Source organism: Desarmillaria tabescens (assembly GCF_030435595.1).
Source record: "Desarmillaria tabescens strain CCBAS 213 chromosome Unknown EV420scaffold_10, whole genome shotgun sequence".
In the NCBI taxonomy this organism is placed as follows: Eukaryota; Fungi; Basidiomycota; class Agaricomycetes; order Agaricales; family Physalacriaceae; genus Desarmillaria; species Desarmillaria tabescens.
This window is the reverse complement of record NW_026848309.1, coordinates 537,372-554,046: the sequence shown is the minus strand read 5'-3', so window position 1 is coordinate 554,046 and position 16,675 is coordinate 537,372. Positions and strand designations below refer to the sequence as shown.

Here is a 16,675-nt window from a genome sequence, read left to right as displayed (position 1 = left end):
CTCTGATTTTGGATGATCTTCTCTGAACCTCGACCTGTCGTTAGCGACGGAATCAGAATGTATTCCTGCTTTATCTGCATAAACAGATAACCGTTCGACAAACCCCGACCTTAGTATAGAAAAGAAAGCGGCTCCACTTCCATAAATGACATTATACCATCTGCTATGATTCATTGTGTGAGAGTAGTGAGCATTGATAACTCTTTCGGTTTGATTTTGGAAAATGATAATCATATTGCAGGAGATACGGTCTATTGGCGCTATTCTGCAGACAAAGTTCCTGGAAATGCGCAGAGACGGTTATGTCGATATCAAATTAACCTGAGCTGGTCTTCTGGCTCTTGGACGTGTCCGAGATGGCTTAGCTATCGGCGCTTTCGGGTGGCATCGGATGGCCGCTTCAACCCTGGCGATTATGTAAGATTTTGGAAAACAAGAGACATGTCCTTCAGCTTCTCTTCTAAAGCCTCATTAGTAGCAACGTGATTCCGAGTTCTTTGCGTCTGGTGATAGGACGTGGGGGTCAACGCTGAATTGCGGCACACCGAGAAGTCGAATACCGCCCGCTCAGAAAGCCTAGAGGCAGACAAGCCGGCAGAATTACCACTAAGCACCATGTTGAACAAATTTTGGACACCAGGAGGAAACCAAGAAGCCGGGATCAGAACCAGGAATTAGAAATCTATTTTAATGACCCGCGTGTGGAAAGCGTGTAATCGCATAACCACCACCACGGCCGTGGCTAGTACAAGGCAAGATAACGAAGCGACCGTCGCTGAAGTGGAAATTATTTAGCAGACAAGAACCCATAGCGTGAGCTCACATGAGTCCTAGTATGCTGTTCTTTTGTGTAATGGTTGCATTGGTCCGGCTGGCATATTCTATAATCCGAGAATGCGAGCAAACGACCAAACTGATTGTGGATAGCGATCTTTTCAATGGAGTAGAGTAAGTACGAATGGACTTGCTTGACTACCGCTGAGATATTTCTAGTGATGCAGCTGCCCTTCCACTCGCTTCCACTCTGCCTTGCACCAAACTCTTAGCTGTTCAAGTCAATTATCCTTCGTCGTATTCAATACTCACTGCCTCCACGATCCTAACCTACTATTCCCACGCTGATGTGCCTATCGGTGCTATCAGACCTTTCAATGACAGCATATTCACCGACACACACTACTATCAATACGGAGACTACGCAAGCAAAGTCCAGCATCACTGGAACGCGTCCTTGACTGATGCAGATGACGCGTGGGATCCCGTTGACTTGTACCGAAAGGTGTTATCTGAACAAGATGACAGAAGCGTCATTATCGCGAGTATAGGATTTTTTGACAATGTGAGATAGTTTTTCATCTCCTGTATTATCGTGCTTCAAGTTGATAAAGACTCAAAGTTATCCGGTCTACTTAATTCGACCGCTGATAGGTATCCTCGCCTCGACGGACCTGAGCTTGTAGCTTCCAAGGTGAATGAGTTAGTCATTATGGGCGGCGCGTATCCCAGCGGATGGGAATATAATTTCGGTGGTGGCTCTCCAGCCTTGACGGCTCACGTCATTAGTACATGGCCGGGAAAGATGACGTTTTCGGGCAGCTATCTCGGAGGAAATATTACATCTGCAGCACCGTTATCTGTTCAGGCACCTTCTACGGATCCCGTTGCTGCAGCCTACAAGTGGTATATGTCCGTGGACTTGTCTTTTCTTAAACCACGCTACGTAGGCTGATGATTCTCCACAGCGGCTACAATATCCCCTTCTATTCATGGGATCCTATCACACTACTTTATGCCATTCAAGGTCAGGAGCATCGTCCTCATGACGGCGCCACAAATTGAGGGACTGATGATCACAAAACAGGTCTGGACAACTTCTTTGAATACGGCAACTCATATGGCTACAATAGTGTGAATGCCTCTGACGGATCGAATGCTTGGGTCAATGACACGAGTGTGACAAACCAGCATTGGATCGTTCTCAAGGATGGGGTCACCAACACCACTCTAGGAAGCGTCTTGGATAATCTATATTTAAGTGGGGCATTTCGCACATGGGTTAACAATGTAGCATGAGCTAAGCGGATACATTTAGTTGTTGTCTCCTTTGTCTTTCGAGGGTGTTTCAGGGTACAACTGTATCATTTTCAGAACATTGAGATCGTTCGAATTAACGGAAATCCGAAAGACGTGCCTTGCCAGGGTTGAAAAGCCCAAGAGGGTCGATAGAACGTTTAATAGTCTTCATTAGTTCTACTGTCCCTTCTCCGAGCTCTTCTATGAGGTAGTCTTTCTTGCCAATGCCAACGCCGTGCTCTCCGGTACCTTCAACCGTCAGGTCAGATGTATAGAGGATAGCGACTTGAGCAACTCACATGTGCCATCGAGTGCAATAGCTCTCCTTACCATTCGGCTGACCGCCTGCTTTGTCTTGACTTGCTCTTCCTCATTATTGAAGAGGATCAGAGCATGAAAATTCCCGTCTCCAACATGTCCAACTATAGTGGTAACAAGCCCGAGGTTCTTAAGATCTTCCTTAGTCTGGTATACGAGGTCTGGTAACTTCGACACGGGGACACTATCAAAAGACGTTGGTTAAAGGGACTAAAGGTCGTCACAAGGGGCTTACCACACGTCCGTCGCCCACCCTTTGGCCCCCGGAATCAGGGCCAGACCGGAAAAGTGTGCATTTTTCCTATCAGCCCAAAGGTCTGCCGCCTCCTTGCCGTTCTTTGCAAGCTCGAAACCAATCCCACCATGCTTTTCCGCGACCTTCTTGACCACCTGAGCGCTGTCCATGATGGACTGTTGCGTGTGCCCTTGCAGCTTAATGAAAAGGCCATCCTTTTCTGGCCATTTGCGTTTGGATTGGCCATAGATATTTGTCGCCCGCATGAACTCTGAATCCACCAGTTCTATGCATTCTACATGCGGCAATTAGACATTTTTCTGCAGCGGACTGACGTGAAATCTTACGTATTCCAACCCCTTGGTTTATAATTTCTCTGACGGCCTCTGTTGCTTTTCTTACGTCAGGAAACTGAACTACTGCGACACTTGTTGGCAAGACGGGCGCCAGTCGGATTGTGACTGGAATAGAAAAAGCAGCATTCTTTAGATCAGAAAATGGAAGACGCCCAGCGCTCAGAACAACCTTCGGTGACGATGCCTAACGTCCCTTCAGCGCCAATGAATAACTTTGTAGTATCAAACCCAGCGGAAGATTTTCTAGATCGTCTTCTCGTCTTGATGACCTCTCCGGAAGGTAACACTACGGTCTATTTCTGCTCAGTATAGTCTAGTTTGTGATGATTGTTCAACTTGTCAACTTACGGCGTTTAGAAACCATTCTCCCTTGCTCGTACCATATCGAACAGCGTTCGCTGTAATGTAGAAGAAAACAATGAGTAACAGTTTCACGAAAAGGAAGCAGACACCTACTCCCGGAACATCCTGTGCTAAGCATTCCTCCAATTGTTGCACCGGGAGCGGGATCGATCTATATTCCATCTTTAGATTTGAACAAACGAGTAGAATAAAAGTTCAGTTACCGGGAAAAAGAGAGGAATTCCTGAAGAGCTCTCAGTCTATTTTTAGTTTCGCTTTGTAAATGACTTACCCTTGTCTTGTAAAGCGTCGTTGATTTCGACCCAGCCAATGCCAGGTTGGCAAACCATATCAGAGTCAGCCTCTAGTGAAAGCCATTATTCAAGCTCAAACCACGGCATTTCTGGAATTACCGTGTATTTCTATGATCCTCTTCATGCCAGAAAGGTCAAGGCATATCCCACCAGAGGAATGCTACATAACACCCATCAGAAATAGCCGTAGGGGGGTTGACAGCATGATAAATACACCACGGGTATGCCCCTCTAAGTTTGTAGCACCCGAGTAAGGTGTAATAGGCATGCGGTATTTCGTCGCAATTTTAACAATTTTGACGACATCGTCTGTTGAGTCAGGATAGACAACGACGCTGTGAAGCAAGTCTAACGTGGAAAAGTCAGAAATGGCATATCTTGGGTAAAGATTAAACACACCAGGGTGGTAATCATATTCTGAGTGTCCGTGTATGTGTAAGTCTTGTGGATCTGTCGAGACGACGCCGTCACGACTAGCAAAGGTACGCTGAAGCTCTGAGATGGCTTGTTCATAGTCTTTGGGGGAGCCGTACTTGGGAGTGGTCGGAATGTCGTCAGTCTTATTCCAGCTCGACACAAAATAGCCCAAGGCTCCACTAGCTAGAGAAACTGCAAGGAGACTATATGCAGAGCGGAATATGGGAGGAGTTTCCCGAGGCAGAGCGCCGTTCGCCGTAGTAAACCGACGTCGTGAACTTGAAGCCCAATGTGTGGAGAACGAAATCGCTGAAGGTCTCGCCGAAAAGAAAGGCTTAATAGAGGGACGAACAAGCATGGCTGCCTCTCTTGAATGCTGGGGTCGAAGTAAAAGATACAATGCTAGGAAACCCGCAATCGTGGCACGGGGCAATATCCGTTCACGCGATCAACAAGAGTTGCCAGAGCACGGCCCGGCTGCCGCAACGCCAGCAGATACGCACTGTGGCAGTCAGATATATAAGGACCATGTCGGATAATATTTACCGCCAGAACTGATCATAGCATTGCAGTGAACGAAAGTGGCAGCAAGAAAACAAACAAGTGAAAGACGCGTGCACCACGTGGTCAAGCCAAAGTTACTTTTGTACCAGCATGCCAGTCGATTTCCCCACTTTTTTGACACAGCTAAACGACGCCCTCGTTGCTGAGAATGGACTCAATCTTGCTTACCTCCTTCGGCCAACAAGCCCACACGGAAAAGACCTCGTCAAGCAGTTCAGGAATCCTACAGTACGTCGGACTCGTATCAGGACCTCAACGTACAATTCACGCGATATATCATCAGCGTGCAGCATTCAGTCATTATCAAGGAAGCATACAGAGCCCATGGGATGATATTGCCATCCAATATGTGATGGCCTGCTCGCATGTAGCCAGACGTAGACCGATGGAAGCATTCAAGGAGCATGCACAACTTGTCTCGTGAGCATAGGTCTCTCTTCTTCGCTGTGCGACGCTCACTGTAGCTCAGCCTATTCTTTCGTTTCTTCACCGAAAATCGAGGTTGGACACTACCGGCTCTGTTCTCTATATTGCGGGACCTACGCGATCTGGCATTTGATGTACGCGCCTTTTTCCGTGCCTGGCATCATTCATAGTCTATCTTCAGGCCGACTCTTTTGCAAAATATAACAACCTGAAGAGCGAATCGATGGAAGAGGCTGCGAGAATCATTGTGAAGGCCTTTGGAAACTGTATGACTGACAGGTGTGCGACTTTCGCTGCTCTTTCAACATCAGAGCCTGATCTATTAGGACGTCACCACTCAACGAATCCCGCAAATGGGGCGTGTATTATGTTGTTGGCCTCATACTTAAGTGTTACTTTCGGGCAAGTCACTTCGTTTGCCTTAAAGGTTCTCCCCTCCACGATCGTCAGTGGCTTTGATTATAGGTTAAACGAATATCCTTGTCCAAAAGTATCTTGCGGGCTCTCGAAGCAAACTCTGACATTCCTCCACTGCATATGTATCCCCGGTCGCATCAAGTACGACTCTTTTCGTCATTCTACCTTCGTGGTTAATGTCTCGCAAGGTCACCTATCGATATTACATTGGAATGCTGAGTTTTTTGAACGAAGACTATGCAAAGGTACGCGTTCGTATTGAAGTGTCTAGCAGCTTCTCAAACATCATTCTGTAGTCCGAGGAAGAACTGACCCTTGCTTTCTACCAATGCCACACTGGGGCCCAGAGTAACCAAGAGTGCGAACCCCTTCTTGTTGTCTCGTCTCCCAACTTACTGTTTACAGGCGCATCTTAACTTATCTCCTCCCGCTGCGTATCTTGAAAGGTTACCTTCCGTCACAGGAATTAATGGATCGGTTTCCTACACTCAAGGAACTCTATCACCCGTTTATAACTGCTATCCGTACCGGTGATATATCAAGCTACGATAGGGCACTCGACCATCAAGAAAAGACACTTTTGGATCTGAACTTGTGGATAACACTCGAAAAGGCCAGAGAACTATGTTTGCGGGGCTTATTTAGAAGAGTGTAAGCTGGGTCATCGTCTTCGGAAGCTGTTTCGATTTATGATTTTGCAGATGGGTTGCTTCTCAAAAAGGATCACGGATCCCTATATCCATGTTCCACTCCTCGCTCAAGATCTCAGGTATCGACGTCGACGAAGACGAGGCAGAATGCCTAGTTGCAAACATGATCTACAAGGGCTTCATGAGAGGGTACATAAGCCACGAAAAGCGAATGGTCGTACTCTCCAATACCAACGCGTTTCCGAAGCTGGTGGAACGATCCAATCCTTATGGCTCGATATAGGTGTCATCCTTGCGTACATCCTCATCTTTAATGAATATCTGTTCCAGGAACACGACATGTTAATACTTGGCGTATTGCATGACTCGCAATATTCAACTGTCTTCCATTTCAGGAGGCTGACTTCAAGGAGTATTCTAAGCACCGAGACGTTTCAGTAGGGTAAGCAAGGAAACAATGGTTTGGCGGGTGCCTCCACTGGGACCTGTACGGACCACCGTCCGATGGCCGCAAGCTCATTTATAGCGCTTATGAGAAAGTTTTCCAACACGTTGCATCAAAATATACGTGGAACTTGGCATCAAAGGAGATCCGTGCCAAAAACATCTTTGTTTTTCTTCGTTGGCTATAACGCTTGATGATTGGTGGAACTTTTTCGTGGATATATGAAGTGGACTCTGAGCACACTTCTGGAAGACGCAGAAGGCGTTCTTTCATATTGCCGAGGTAAGGGTTTTGTATACATCTCTTAGGATCTGAACAAAAGCATGGCAATTCACGCAGCAAATGCCGTTTGGTTCCACCAATCAACGGCTCAACATCAAGCTCAGGCTGTACTTTTCCAGATGGTCATTCCAGCTGCATTAGTGTGTACAAGCCATAGATTGGAACCGAGCAAGTTCGTTATCCACATGCTTGTGCGATACTACTAATGGTCTCTCAGTCGTATCCTCACGTTGTCAACCCTACGACATCGGAGCGTTCAGTAGACCGTCCCAGTCATCTGTACGGACTTTGATCAAAACTCCAGAGGCTTCTGATCGTTGTCCTGTTTCTTGAGTGGAAAGTAGAGGCCTAATCGAAGAGCCTGTGTAAGGTACATTTAGTCACGGTCAAAGTAAGCCTCTGACCTGAACAATCCAGATCTGGGTGGATGTGACGCCTAAAGTTCAGGCGTCTGCAGTACAAGGTTAGATTGAATCCGATAAGGAACAAATGATCTATCATATGTCTTCTCTGACCGTTTTTCAGAATGGCCGGCCTTCTCACGAATTGTCCCAGAAATGTACGGATGTCCATCTGAAGAGGCCTGTCTTCGGGCTTCCTCGGCTCGCTTGAATTGTTGCATGGGCGTGACTTTCAAGAATTTCTACAGATTCTTGTAATTGATTGGATAGAGCATGCAAAGTGCATTAAATGAGGTGATCGCATCTCGTCATTGGGTTGCCGGTGCTTTCTTTAACATTCATGTCCGATACTTCGGTCGATTCCGGATTGTCTTCTCCCGTCCATCTGGACAGACTATCGCACTTCCATCTGAAATGAATCGGTCTCTTCCTTATTTTACTGCGATGTGACGCCGGTACATCTATGCGTTTATCAGTGACGGTGCGCTTGTAGTGAATTACTTGGTACGGAATGGCATTAGCCACGGTTCGATTCCACGATATCCTGCCTAGTGACTGGGAACCAGTGATAGACAACCTGACGGGTTTACGTGGAGATCGAACCGAATTCGATGTTCTCCTGGTATTGCGAAATGTGATCCCAGGGCCACACAATTCTTGGCCAAAACTTAGGATACACTTCCTGGGCAAGTGACGCTTCTTCTTCAAATGATTCCAAGGGGACGGGTTGACCGGATCCTGCATCCTATAAAGCAGAGGGCGCCTTGGAGTTGGAGTGGTACCTTCCTTCGTCTCTCCAAACATGTGCCTTTATCGACAGTGAGTTTCGTCGACCTTGGTCGGCGGGCGAATACTTACACTTCTCGCTTATTTTAGGGTCAGGAACATCTACACGCGGTCAGCACTATTTCATCTAACTCGCTACTCTGGGGTGCTGACTGGTTTGTAGCTGTGGCCACGGCGTAACCTTGGTAGGAGCTTCTACGTTCCTGATATGGCTTGTACGAGGCTCACTCTTGTACGATCGTCAAGCCTGACGAAGAGGTAAGATAATCATCATAGTATGAAGAATGTGTACTAAAATGATGACTAGATTAAATGCGACCTGGTTCAATGTAAATTCAGCACGGCGCATCCAAAGACTTGCAAGCCTCCTACATGCAGCCAGACTTGTTGGCAGTAGTCAGTTCTTCTTTTTCCGTCTGTAAGTTGCTCACAGACTGACTCGTCACTAGCCATCAATATCCGCAACAATACTGTACGGTTTTGCTGTTGTCCGACGACTACGATTCATTGACGTTAAGGTTTCAGCTCCTAACATTAACGCTTTTTGCCCCCAGTGTAGCAGTAACAAAGCATGAGATAGCAGCACACAGGATTTATGAGTAAACGTTTTTGTCGACCTTTGAGTAGTATAATACAACTGCGGTGTACCGCGACATATAAACTTGGTTTTTGATGGTGCTTGACCAGAAAGCCAGAGCGAACGGTGACTATACCGGTTTCCTTTATAAGAGTGACGCCGCAGACTGAAAACCAATTGGCAACAGGCAACGTCACCTCGGCTACTCACATAAGTACAAATCCTTAGCTGATAAATGGAAGCCTACTCATTAGTGCTACTCGTTTACAAAGTTTGATAGTTTCACCTGGGCTACACAATTAGAAGGGGACAGGGTTCGCGTTTGCCACGCAAGCGTAGTGGTCCGTTCTACTAGCCAGGCACCAAACCAGAACCAATTGGTAACAGGCAAAGTCACCTCGGCTACTCACATTAGTACAAATCCTTAGCTGATAAATTGAAACCTACTCATTTGTGCTACTCGTTCACAAGAAGTAAACCAAGCGCTCACTTTGAGAACGTCCGTTGTAGACAAAAGTTTGATAGTTTCACCTGGGCTACACAATTAGAAGGGGACAAGGTTCGCGTTTGCCACGCAAACGTAGTAGTCCGTCCTACTAGCTAGGCACCAATTCGTGCAGGCATCCCACCAGAACCACAGACGTCGTCCACCGCATTATTGAAAAACCATATTGATCAAGCATGAATCTTATTGCGCGTGACATAGATTCACTGATGGATTTCGTACACGTCGAATGACGAGTTTGGCTAAAAGGAAAGAAAAGGCTTATTAGGCATGTACGCCTGTGGAAATGCTGAAAGAGAGATACATTGAGGCCGCCTTCTGTTTCCTATAGCCTCGCTGAAGGTAACGAGAATCATGAACTGATTCTTGTGGATTCTCCATAAATACTAACCCACCGCTTGCTTACGCCAGTGATGCACATCAAAAATTATCTTCTGCGCCAGAATCCAGGATTGATAGGCTGGATGTTGGTTCAAGAGGAAAGGATGGGAGGATGATCGTCGCCTTGCATGTCGCCGACAAACGGGTGGAGACTTGAAATCAGACACAACAGTAGCCTCGACGTAACCGCTACTGGTCGTCGCCGTGGGCTTTTCCGTCGTCAGTGTAGAAGTCGGGGGAGAGCTGTTCAAATACACGAACTGGGGAAAAATTCGGGCATCGATCCCCATCGCATGGAGCCGATGTGACCTCACATAGCTGAGTGGTGTGTCGCCACGTCGCCCTCTCCTCACTACTACTGTTGAAACAGGCGAAACTTTCTTCCGACAGCAACGATTTTCCGCTCCTTTATAACCGGTGAGATATTTCAACGGTTCATAAGGGGGTAAATATTTCAACAACTTATTTGAAGTGTACCAGGTCCTCACAACTGTCCTCAAGCGCGTGAGGTGTGGTGCTCCCAATGGTTGGTCAAATTGTCTTCATTTTGATGGTCGTCACCTAGCTGTCCTAGGCGTCGTCTACGACGTATAACCTTCTGCCACGGAGTTCGCACTTCCCCTGAGGATAACACTGGTCGCTCGGCGCTGTCTACCGGCCATAATGGGACGTATTTTGAGCCTTGATCATCCGACCTGTACACAGTTCCTATCCTGGGTGTCTTGGGTGAATGTTTGGGGGCTGGTGACAGCGTGCAAGGCACTTGAAGCAAGTCTATCGAGAAGTCAAAGCGCTAAAAGGTCTTAAACTTCGCCAAGATGCCGAAGATGGCTGCGGTATATATTGAACGAAGAAAGACGCGATCATCATTGAACATAGGTGAAGGCTCCCATCCGGAGATGAGAATACTGACAAGCATTGAATCGCAAACATCACAGCAACTCACCTGCAAAGGAGGGGCACATGTATCAGGTATGCTGTCTGGGGGAAAGCCAGAGTCCTCCATGTCGCCGACGGTCATCGGAAGACTGAAATTGAAAGTAACAACGGTCAGCGGAGGTTCATTCCGTCGTTCGAACCGGGTAGGTACAGACTGTGGGGTGGGCTGCTGTCGAGGCCGTCATCCTCTATCCCTAGAGCTTCATTTCTTCTCCAAGCATCCTTGCCTTCGACCAAAACCATACGCCATCCAGTTCTCGTCCTTTCTCGTCTTCAATAAGGGTAGGCTCGCCAGGTGTTGCGTTGAAGTCTGTGGAATGTGATGATGTTAAAGGGATTAGTGGAGAGTTATCTTGTTCGAACAGGATGGGCCATGGTTTATCTTGAATAAACAAACACCTTACACTAGACTTAAGGTCGAACAACTCTTACCCGGTTTAGCTCTCACGTGATACTCCCGATATAGGAAACTAATGGCCACAAATTTGCAATGGCTCAATGGTCTAGTAGTATGATTCGCGCTTCGGGATGATAAATCCATTGATTATGTAATCAATCACGTGTGCGAGGTCCCGGGTTCAATTCCCGGTTGAGCCCTTTTGTTCCTGCTTGATATATTTTATTCAGAATGCTGGATTCCAGGCAGAAGAGACGTTTTGTCGGCAGAAAATGCACTGGAGTCGCGATGATCGACCACCGATCCGATCACTTGTTTGCTGGTGATTGATCGTTATTAATTAGGACGTTGAGTTGCCGGAGAGTTACCGCTGCCTACACTTAGTTTAATGGCAAAAATTGTAATGAACGGTTTTGTCCACCCATCGATATGATTTTTAGCGTGATAAATATATGCAAGTATCGAGCTATAGTGACATACTACGAAGGACGGAGGACTCAACCGTACAACTTGTGGAACTTGCCAAGGGCGACCTCGAGCTCATCGAACATACTGGGTTTCTTCCAAAGGTTTTGAACTCACCTCATCGATGAACCTAATATCTCCAGTGCTATTAAGACAGAAGAAGGCTGGTCGTCCTGCAGGAGAAAAGTCTACCCTAAGAGAGTTTCTGTTATGCTTCACCCTCTTATCAGTGAGCGTATGTCTAAGACTCGCTTACTGCCATAAGTAAATGCTGTCAAAACTTTGGAGCTCGGGAACTGAACGTGAACATTTGAACACCGGCCGAGTTTTATGCGTCTAGCACCTGATTATTGGCCCAGCGCCTACTTGGGTTGATTCTAAGATACTTGTACCTATATACGATTTCAGAGCTCAGCGAGGAGTCGAACGGACGTCAGAGCGTACGTCGGCCTTTATAGAATTCAAACAAAAAGTTGAATTCGTTGGTTCAAAGATCCCTGGTGTCGCAGCGTTACCTTCTACACGATATATCGTCATACATATACATACGTCCTAGAAATAATATTAGAGTTTGCAAGAGCGAAAAGTCAGTAACAATGTGAGGGGTATCCAAATTGAATCCGAAACAGGACTAGAAATATCATTTCTTCACCGCCCGAAGCTGCGCTCTTAGTTGACCATTCTCCGTTTGCATTGTGTTCAGCTCATCCAACAATGCAGCCTTTTGATTCTGCTCCGACGAAATCATGGTATCAAGTTCTTCCTGTGCGGCCTTCAATGCTACACGGGACTCGGCAAGTTGCGCCTCTAGCTGTTTCCTGATGGCTTCTGGAGCAGATGCAGCTTCTTCCGCCAAGGTCAACGCTCGCGCGCTCAACGTGTTGTTGGCCTCGGTAAGTTGCCGGCATGTTTCAGCCTGCTCAGCCGCCTGCATTTCAATCTCCAGCTTCTGTGACGTGATCATATCCACACTGTCTTGTAATCGGTGCATTTCATCCTCCCTGTTGATAATGATGAGTTATGACGAGACAGGTATGATACATTCCGGGAACACTCACAGCCCAGCGTATCTGGATGCCATGCTCATATTCCTGTCCTCCAACATCCGCACCTGCTTTTGATAGGTCTCCAAAGCGATACTGCCCTCCTGCGCCAGCTTCTGAGCACGGTCGGCGTTCTTTTTCAACAGATCATGCGCCTGAGCGAATCGAAGCAGGCGTTCAATGAGCGACCTATCGTCCGACACCAGCGCTTGTACCCGGGCAGCAAACGCCTCCACTGTGAACGAACCTGGGTTAGGTGATGAATTGGCGCCTGAACGTATATCATAGAGGGCCTTGAGGGATCGCACATCCAGATCTGAAAGAGATTTAGCGGAGTTGTTGTGACCTAGACTACTAGGACTGGAAGGGGCTGATGCTGTCGGTGATCCAGTCCGGAACTGTCGTTGGATATTGAATTTAGCAGCGCGGGCTTCGGGGGAGGGAAGCATAGTCCAGAGAGGTTGGAGGATGGCAACAATCTTGGCTGCATCGCCTGTAAGTTCAGTCGGGAAAGTGGCTGTTGGGGTTATCGGGGAGCGAATTGGACCATTATTTGACTCTAATTGCTCCTAAAAAGGTGTCAAAAACCCAACGACTCGGATGAACAAGGATTATATACCTTCATTTTCTGAGCAATTATTCGAGCCTCCTTCTTGGCATCTTCTCGTTCGCGCCGGGCCTCCTCGAGATCTTGAAGAAGAGCTTCGCGCTTCGACACCTCATCATCAAGCTTCTTCCTCGTTTCCTCCAACTCCATTTCTAAATCTGGTTTAGACCCGACTCTTTCAAGGTAAAGATCCACCGAAGACAGGAGAGCCCTCAAAGACAACTCGCGAGAGAACAACGGCACAGAATGTTTGTGAACGAGCGCTTGGATCAGAGCTTGCCCTTCCTCAAGGCTGTCGGTCGCCTTTTGTAATAGAGAGACATCTTCTTCCCGTACTCTGTCCATCTCGTCTTGTAGTCTTGTCAGATCCTCCAACTTCTCGTCCTCTAAACGCGCGCGCTCCTGATCCCAAGCCAATCGATCATGCTCCCATTCTGCCTGTAATTGCCGCAACTCGGCGTCCTTGTCCTCCAACAACTGTTGCGACGCCTCTCGTGCTTGTGCCAATGCCGACTCATTTCCTGCAGCCTGAGCATTGGACGACTCAAGTGCCTTCAATTCGTCCTGCAGAGCAGCTATCCGCAAGTCTTGTTCTTCCCGCTCGCGCTCCCAATCCCTCTTCTCCTCCAATAGATCCTGAAACTCATTTTCCAGAGATTCGATCTTGGGCATCTCCTGCTCTAAAGCGGCAATGGTGTCCTGAGCGTTCTGCAATTCTATGTCCATCATCATCTCGACCTGCTCCTTCTCAAATTTCAGATGAGACAGCTCTTTCGCCATGTCTGCCTGCTTTTGTCCTGCGGCCTTCAGTGAATCAGTCGCGGCCTTGAGCTTCTCCTCTAAGGAAAAGATTTCTCGGGTCGCAGAATCCGGAGAACGTTGGCGTGTCGGTACGATAGCATCTGCATGACCTGCGAAAAAGTGAGCACCATCAAACTTGGTGAAAGAAGAGTCTGCAATGGATGTCGTTGTTGGACTGAGCGAGACGCTTCTGTTCGGGGTCTCGTAGCCAGAATCGCGGTGATTTCGAGGAGTGCTGTGACCGTTTACAGAGGAAGGAGCCATCTTTTTCTCCATACTACGGACAGAATAGCTGAGAACTCCTGCACGGTGCTCGAGTAGGCGCCTAGTTATCTCATTCACTCGCTCCGAAACCCGCCATAATTCCTTCTGCGCAATATCGACGCGGCGATTAGCGGACTCGAGCTGTTCCTCGGTCTGCTTGGACATCTTCTTGTTCGATTGATTGACCTTGGATAAGGATACTGCAGCATCCCGAATTTTCGTTTCTAGAGTGAGCTTTTTCTCCGTGGCACCGAGTCGAGACATGAGGACTTGATGTTCCTACACGTTGTTATATATATGCTCATAGTGCATAGCACAACGACGCACCTTCTTCAGTTCGTCGACTTCTTCGAAACTGAGGATCTCAAAATCCCGACTGTCCACCACAGCGTCACTGGCCAACAAACTGAGCAACAACTCGTCTCGATTGTTGAGCCGACTAGATGATCGCTTGTATTCCGAATCCATTGACAACGGTTTCACAGACTTCCGGGTAACAATTCGAGAGGGAGGGCCTCGCGGTGGTGAGGGCCCGACCGGAGAACCGGATAACTGTCCGTTGGAATTAATGAGCGAGCTAGTCGAAACGTTTGACGAACGAAGCGACGATTTTAGTATAGTATCATCGTCCGCTACGGGAGGTGGCGGTTTCTGCCTGTCCTTTCTAAGAAAGAGTCCCGCCGTCGTCATCTTTGGGCTTCCGAAGGGTGAGCTAATTCCGTTCGTTGACGTCGGAGACTGCGGGGGCCACGTCGGACCAGATTTTAATGGTGGTAAGCCATTGGTATCAAGTGGCGGTGGCGGCTGCGGCTGCGGCTGCTCCTGGACTGTGGTGGTCGCCGCACCGAGAAAGCGCCTGACGCCATTCATACCGACGGGAAGCAGGAGTACCGTACTGAACAGCGGTGTTGTGCCTGACTGACGGTGGAAGCGGTTGGCAAACAACACCACGTGGATGCATGGACCCCTTCACCTGTGATGAGGCCTGGAACGCGGTCTGAAGGTGCTAGTTGCTCAACGTCAACCAGTAATGCCAAGGGTTGATATGGACTTCGATATTTTGGGAGCGTAATGTACAACTTTAGAGCCCGCCCTGATTTCGTAATTTGAACAACCTTTCCAGACCGCATTACTTAGTGATTGGCACAAGAATCTCGAGGTATCAGGCAGGGCATCAGGCATCGTAAGTAAAAGTAACGCGGGAACAAAGCCTAGTTACTGGACATACACAGAGTACCTATGTTACGAAACTAGTAGATATATATGGTATAGTCAGACACGGAAATCATGGAATAGGACGAAGTTCCTTCGACACTTCAAGCTTCAAACACCATAGCTACCACTAAACTTGAAAGTACCTTCATCAGGCTTCCAGTGAATGTTGACGTTACCCCTCATATATAATGTGTTGTATCTATAACGTCAGCACAGGGCAATTCCAGGAGCAAACAGATATTCTTACCGTGCAGATCCCTCAATATCACCCATGACATTCTGGAACTCTTCCACTGTCATCTTCTTCATCTTGAATGTGGGCGGACCACCCAAGCCGAGCATGGCACCGACGACCTCCCCGTCATTGCAGACGCCATCGTACATCCATTTTGAAGACCCTGTTTTACAGGACGTTTTCCACTACAAAGACGCGTCAACTCCATCACGAACCATAGTCTACACAGATTTCACTCACGGTCATTTGCTTCTTGATGCTACTTTGCGCGGCAGACTTAAGCTTCTCCGCTGCGGCGTTCACCTGCTCCGGCGTACGTGCCCTTGGCTTGCTTCCAGCGATCTCCTCTTCTAGACTTCTTGCATATTGAGCAAGCTCTACAAGAGCGGCGCGAGAACTCTCGGGATCCTCTGGAACTGGATAGTTTTTTGTGTCTGCTAGGATAGCAACAACTTTATCGGCGGTGAGGTTGAGCCGCGCCTTTTTGGCGGCGGCACCAGAAGACGCGTCGGATTTTCGTTTGCGTGTTGTAGTGGACGACATCGACAATTATCCTTGAGGAATACGCGTAAATGATAGCGTTGGCGTGCGAGACAGTGATAAAGAGCGAATGAAGGAGAAAGACAGGGAAAACGCGTCCAAATAGGCTTTGCATACATCACGTGCGTTTTTCGGAATCAGGCGGGACAGCGGGATCATATCTTAGTCTACATCTACATAGCGCAACCAGAGAAATTGAAACTATAAGTAGAATTAGTACAGCCAAAGAGAGAACTCGCTCCCCCCACACGCTCACACGACCCTTGCGCCACCTTTTAGAATCCTTTCCACCCTTAAGCTTGGCGGAGAATGGAGACTCGCAGTAGGCTCGCCTAGGCATGAAATGTCAGGCTATTAAATGGAAGATGACGGATCAAGGGAGGGTCGGAACCGGCAAGAACGATCCAGCAACCGCTGAACCAGTAAACTTAGAACAACAGAATTGTGTGGCGGGTATTAGTTCATCAGCACAGCAAATGTTCGAGATTCCGAATGAGCGAAGACATTAAAAGAGATTCCGTACACATGATAGGTTAGGAAACGCAGTGAGGCGTCTACAATGGGAGCTAATCTGAAAGTTAGGAGTGACGCATCCGCTCCAAAGATAAGAGAAAATGGCGCTTACCTTCCTTGCAACCGGTATCGCTCAAATCATTAGGAATGCTTTACATTGTCTACGG

General features: G+C 47.8%; 4 protein-coding genes and 1 non-coding gene across 5 annotated transcripts; 3 read left to right on the top strand and 2 right to left on the bottom strand.

The window, feature by feature from the left end:
• Positions 1-991: 991 nt before the first annotated feature.
• Positions 992-2,073, top strand: EV420DRAFT_1266488 (uncharacterized protein; the record flags this gene model as incomplete). Its single annotated transcript, XM_060467333.1, has 4 exons — positions 992-1,339; positions 1,397-1,686; positions 1,743-1,801; positions 1,862-2,073. Coding segments are annotated over 4 exons (909 nt in total), but the record flags the coding sequence as incomplete, so codon positions are not given.
• A 47-nt stretch (positions 2,074-2,120) lies between these two features.
• EV420DRAFT_128976 (FAD-linked oxidase-like protein) lies at positions 2,121-4,590 on the bottom strand. Its single transcript, XM_060468337.1, has 12 exons — positions 4,038-4,590; positions 3,853-3,986; positions 3,738-3,798; positions 3,617-3,688; positions 3,549-3,568; positions 3,439-3,496; positions 3,331-3,380; positions 3,152-3,275; positions 2,974-3,087; positions 2,627-2,921; positions 2,373-2,575; positions 2,121-2,322 (listed from the first exon to the last, which is right to left on the bottom strand). Exons 1-12 carry the CDS (start codon positions 4,411-4,413, stop codon positions 2,168-2,170), a joined length of 1,662 nt encoding a protein of 553 aa, XP_060333526.1. The 5' UTR covers positions 4,414-4,590; the 3' UTR covers positions 2,121-2,167.
• Positions 4,591-4,709: 119 nt separating this feature from the next.
• On the top strand, positions 4,710-6,395 carry EV420DRAFT_1619264 (uncharacterized protein; the record flags this gene model as incomplete). Its single annotated transcript, XM_060475456.1, has 10 exons — positions 4,710-4,847; positions 4,903-5,039; positions 5,089-5,195; positions 5,216-5,324; positions 5,372-5,447; positions 5,511-5,603; positions 5,651-5,707; positions 5,759-5,820; positions 5,868-6,113; positions 6,164-6,395. 10 exons carry the CDS (start codon positions 4,710-4,712, stop codon positions 6,393-6,395), a joined length of 1,257 nt encoding a protein of 418 aa, XP_060333525.1.
• Positions 6,396-10,920: 4,525 nt separating this feature from the next.
• EV420DRAFT_t105 lies at positions 10,921-11,025 on the top strand. Its single transcript has one exon. It is a non-coding gene; the product is annotated as a tRNA-Pro (tRNA).
• A 905-nt stretch (positions 11,026-11,930) lies between these two features.
• EV420DRAFT_1619263 (Up-regulated during septation-domain-containing protein) lies at positions 11,931-14,875 on the bottom strand (the record flags this gene model as incomplete). The annotated part of the gene is made up of 4 exons (XM_060475455.1): positions 11,931-12,291; positions 12,349-12,902; positions 12,953-14,284; positions 14,333-14,875. 4 exons carry the CDS (start codon positions 14,873-14,875, stop codon positions 11,931-11,933), a joined length of 2,790 nt encoding a protein of 929 aa, XP_060333524.1.
• Between the last annotated feature and the right edge of the window lie 1,800 nt (positions 14,876-16,675).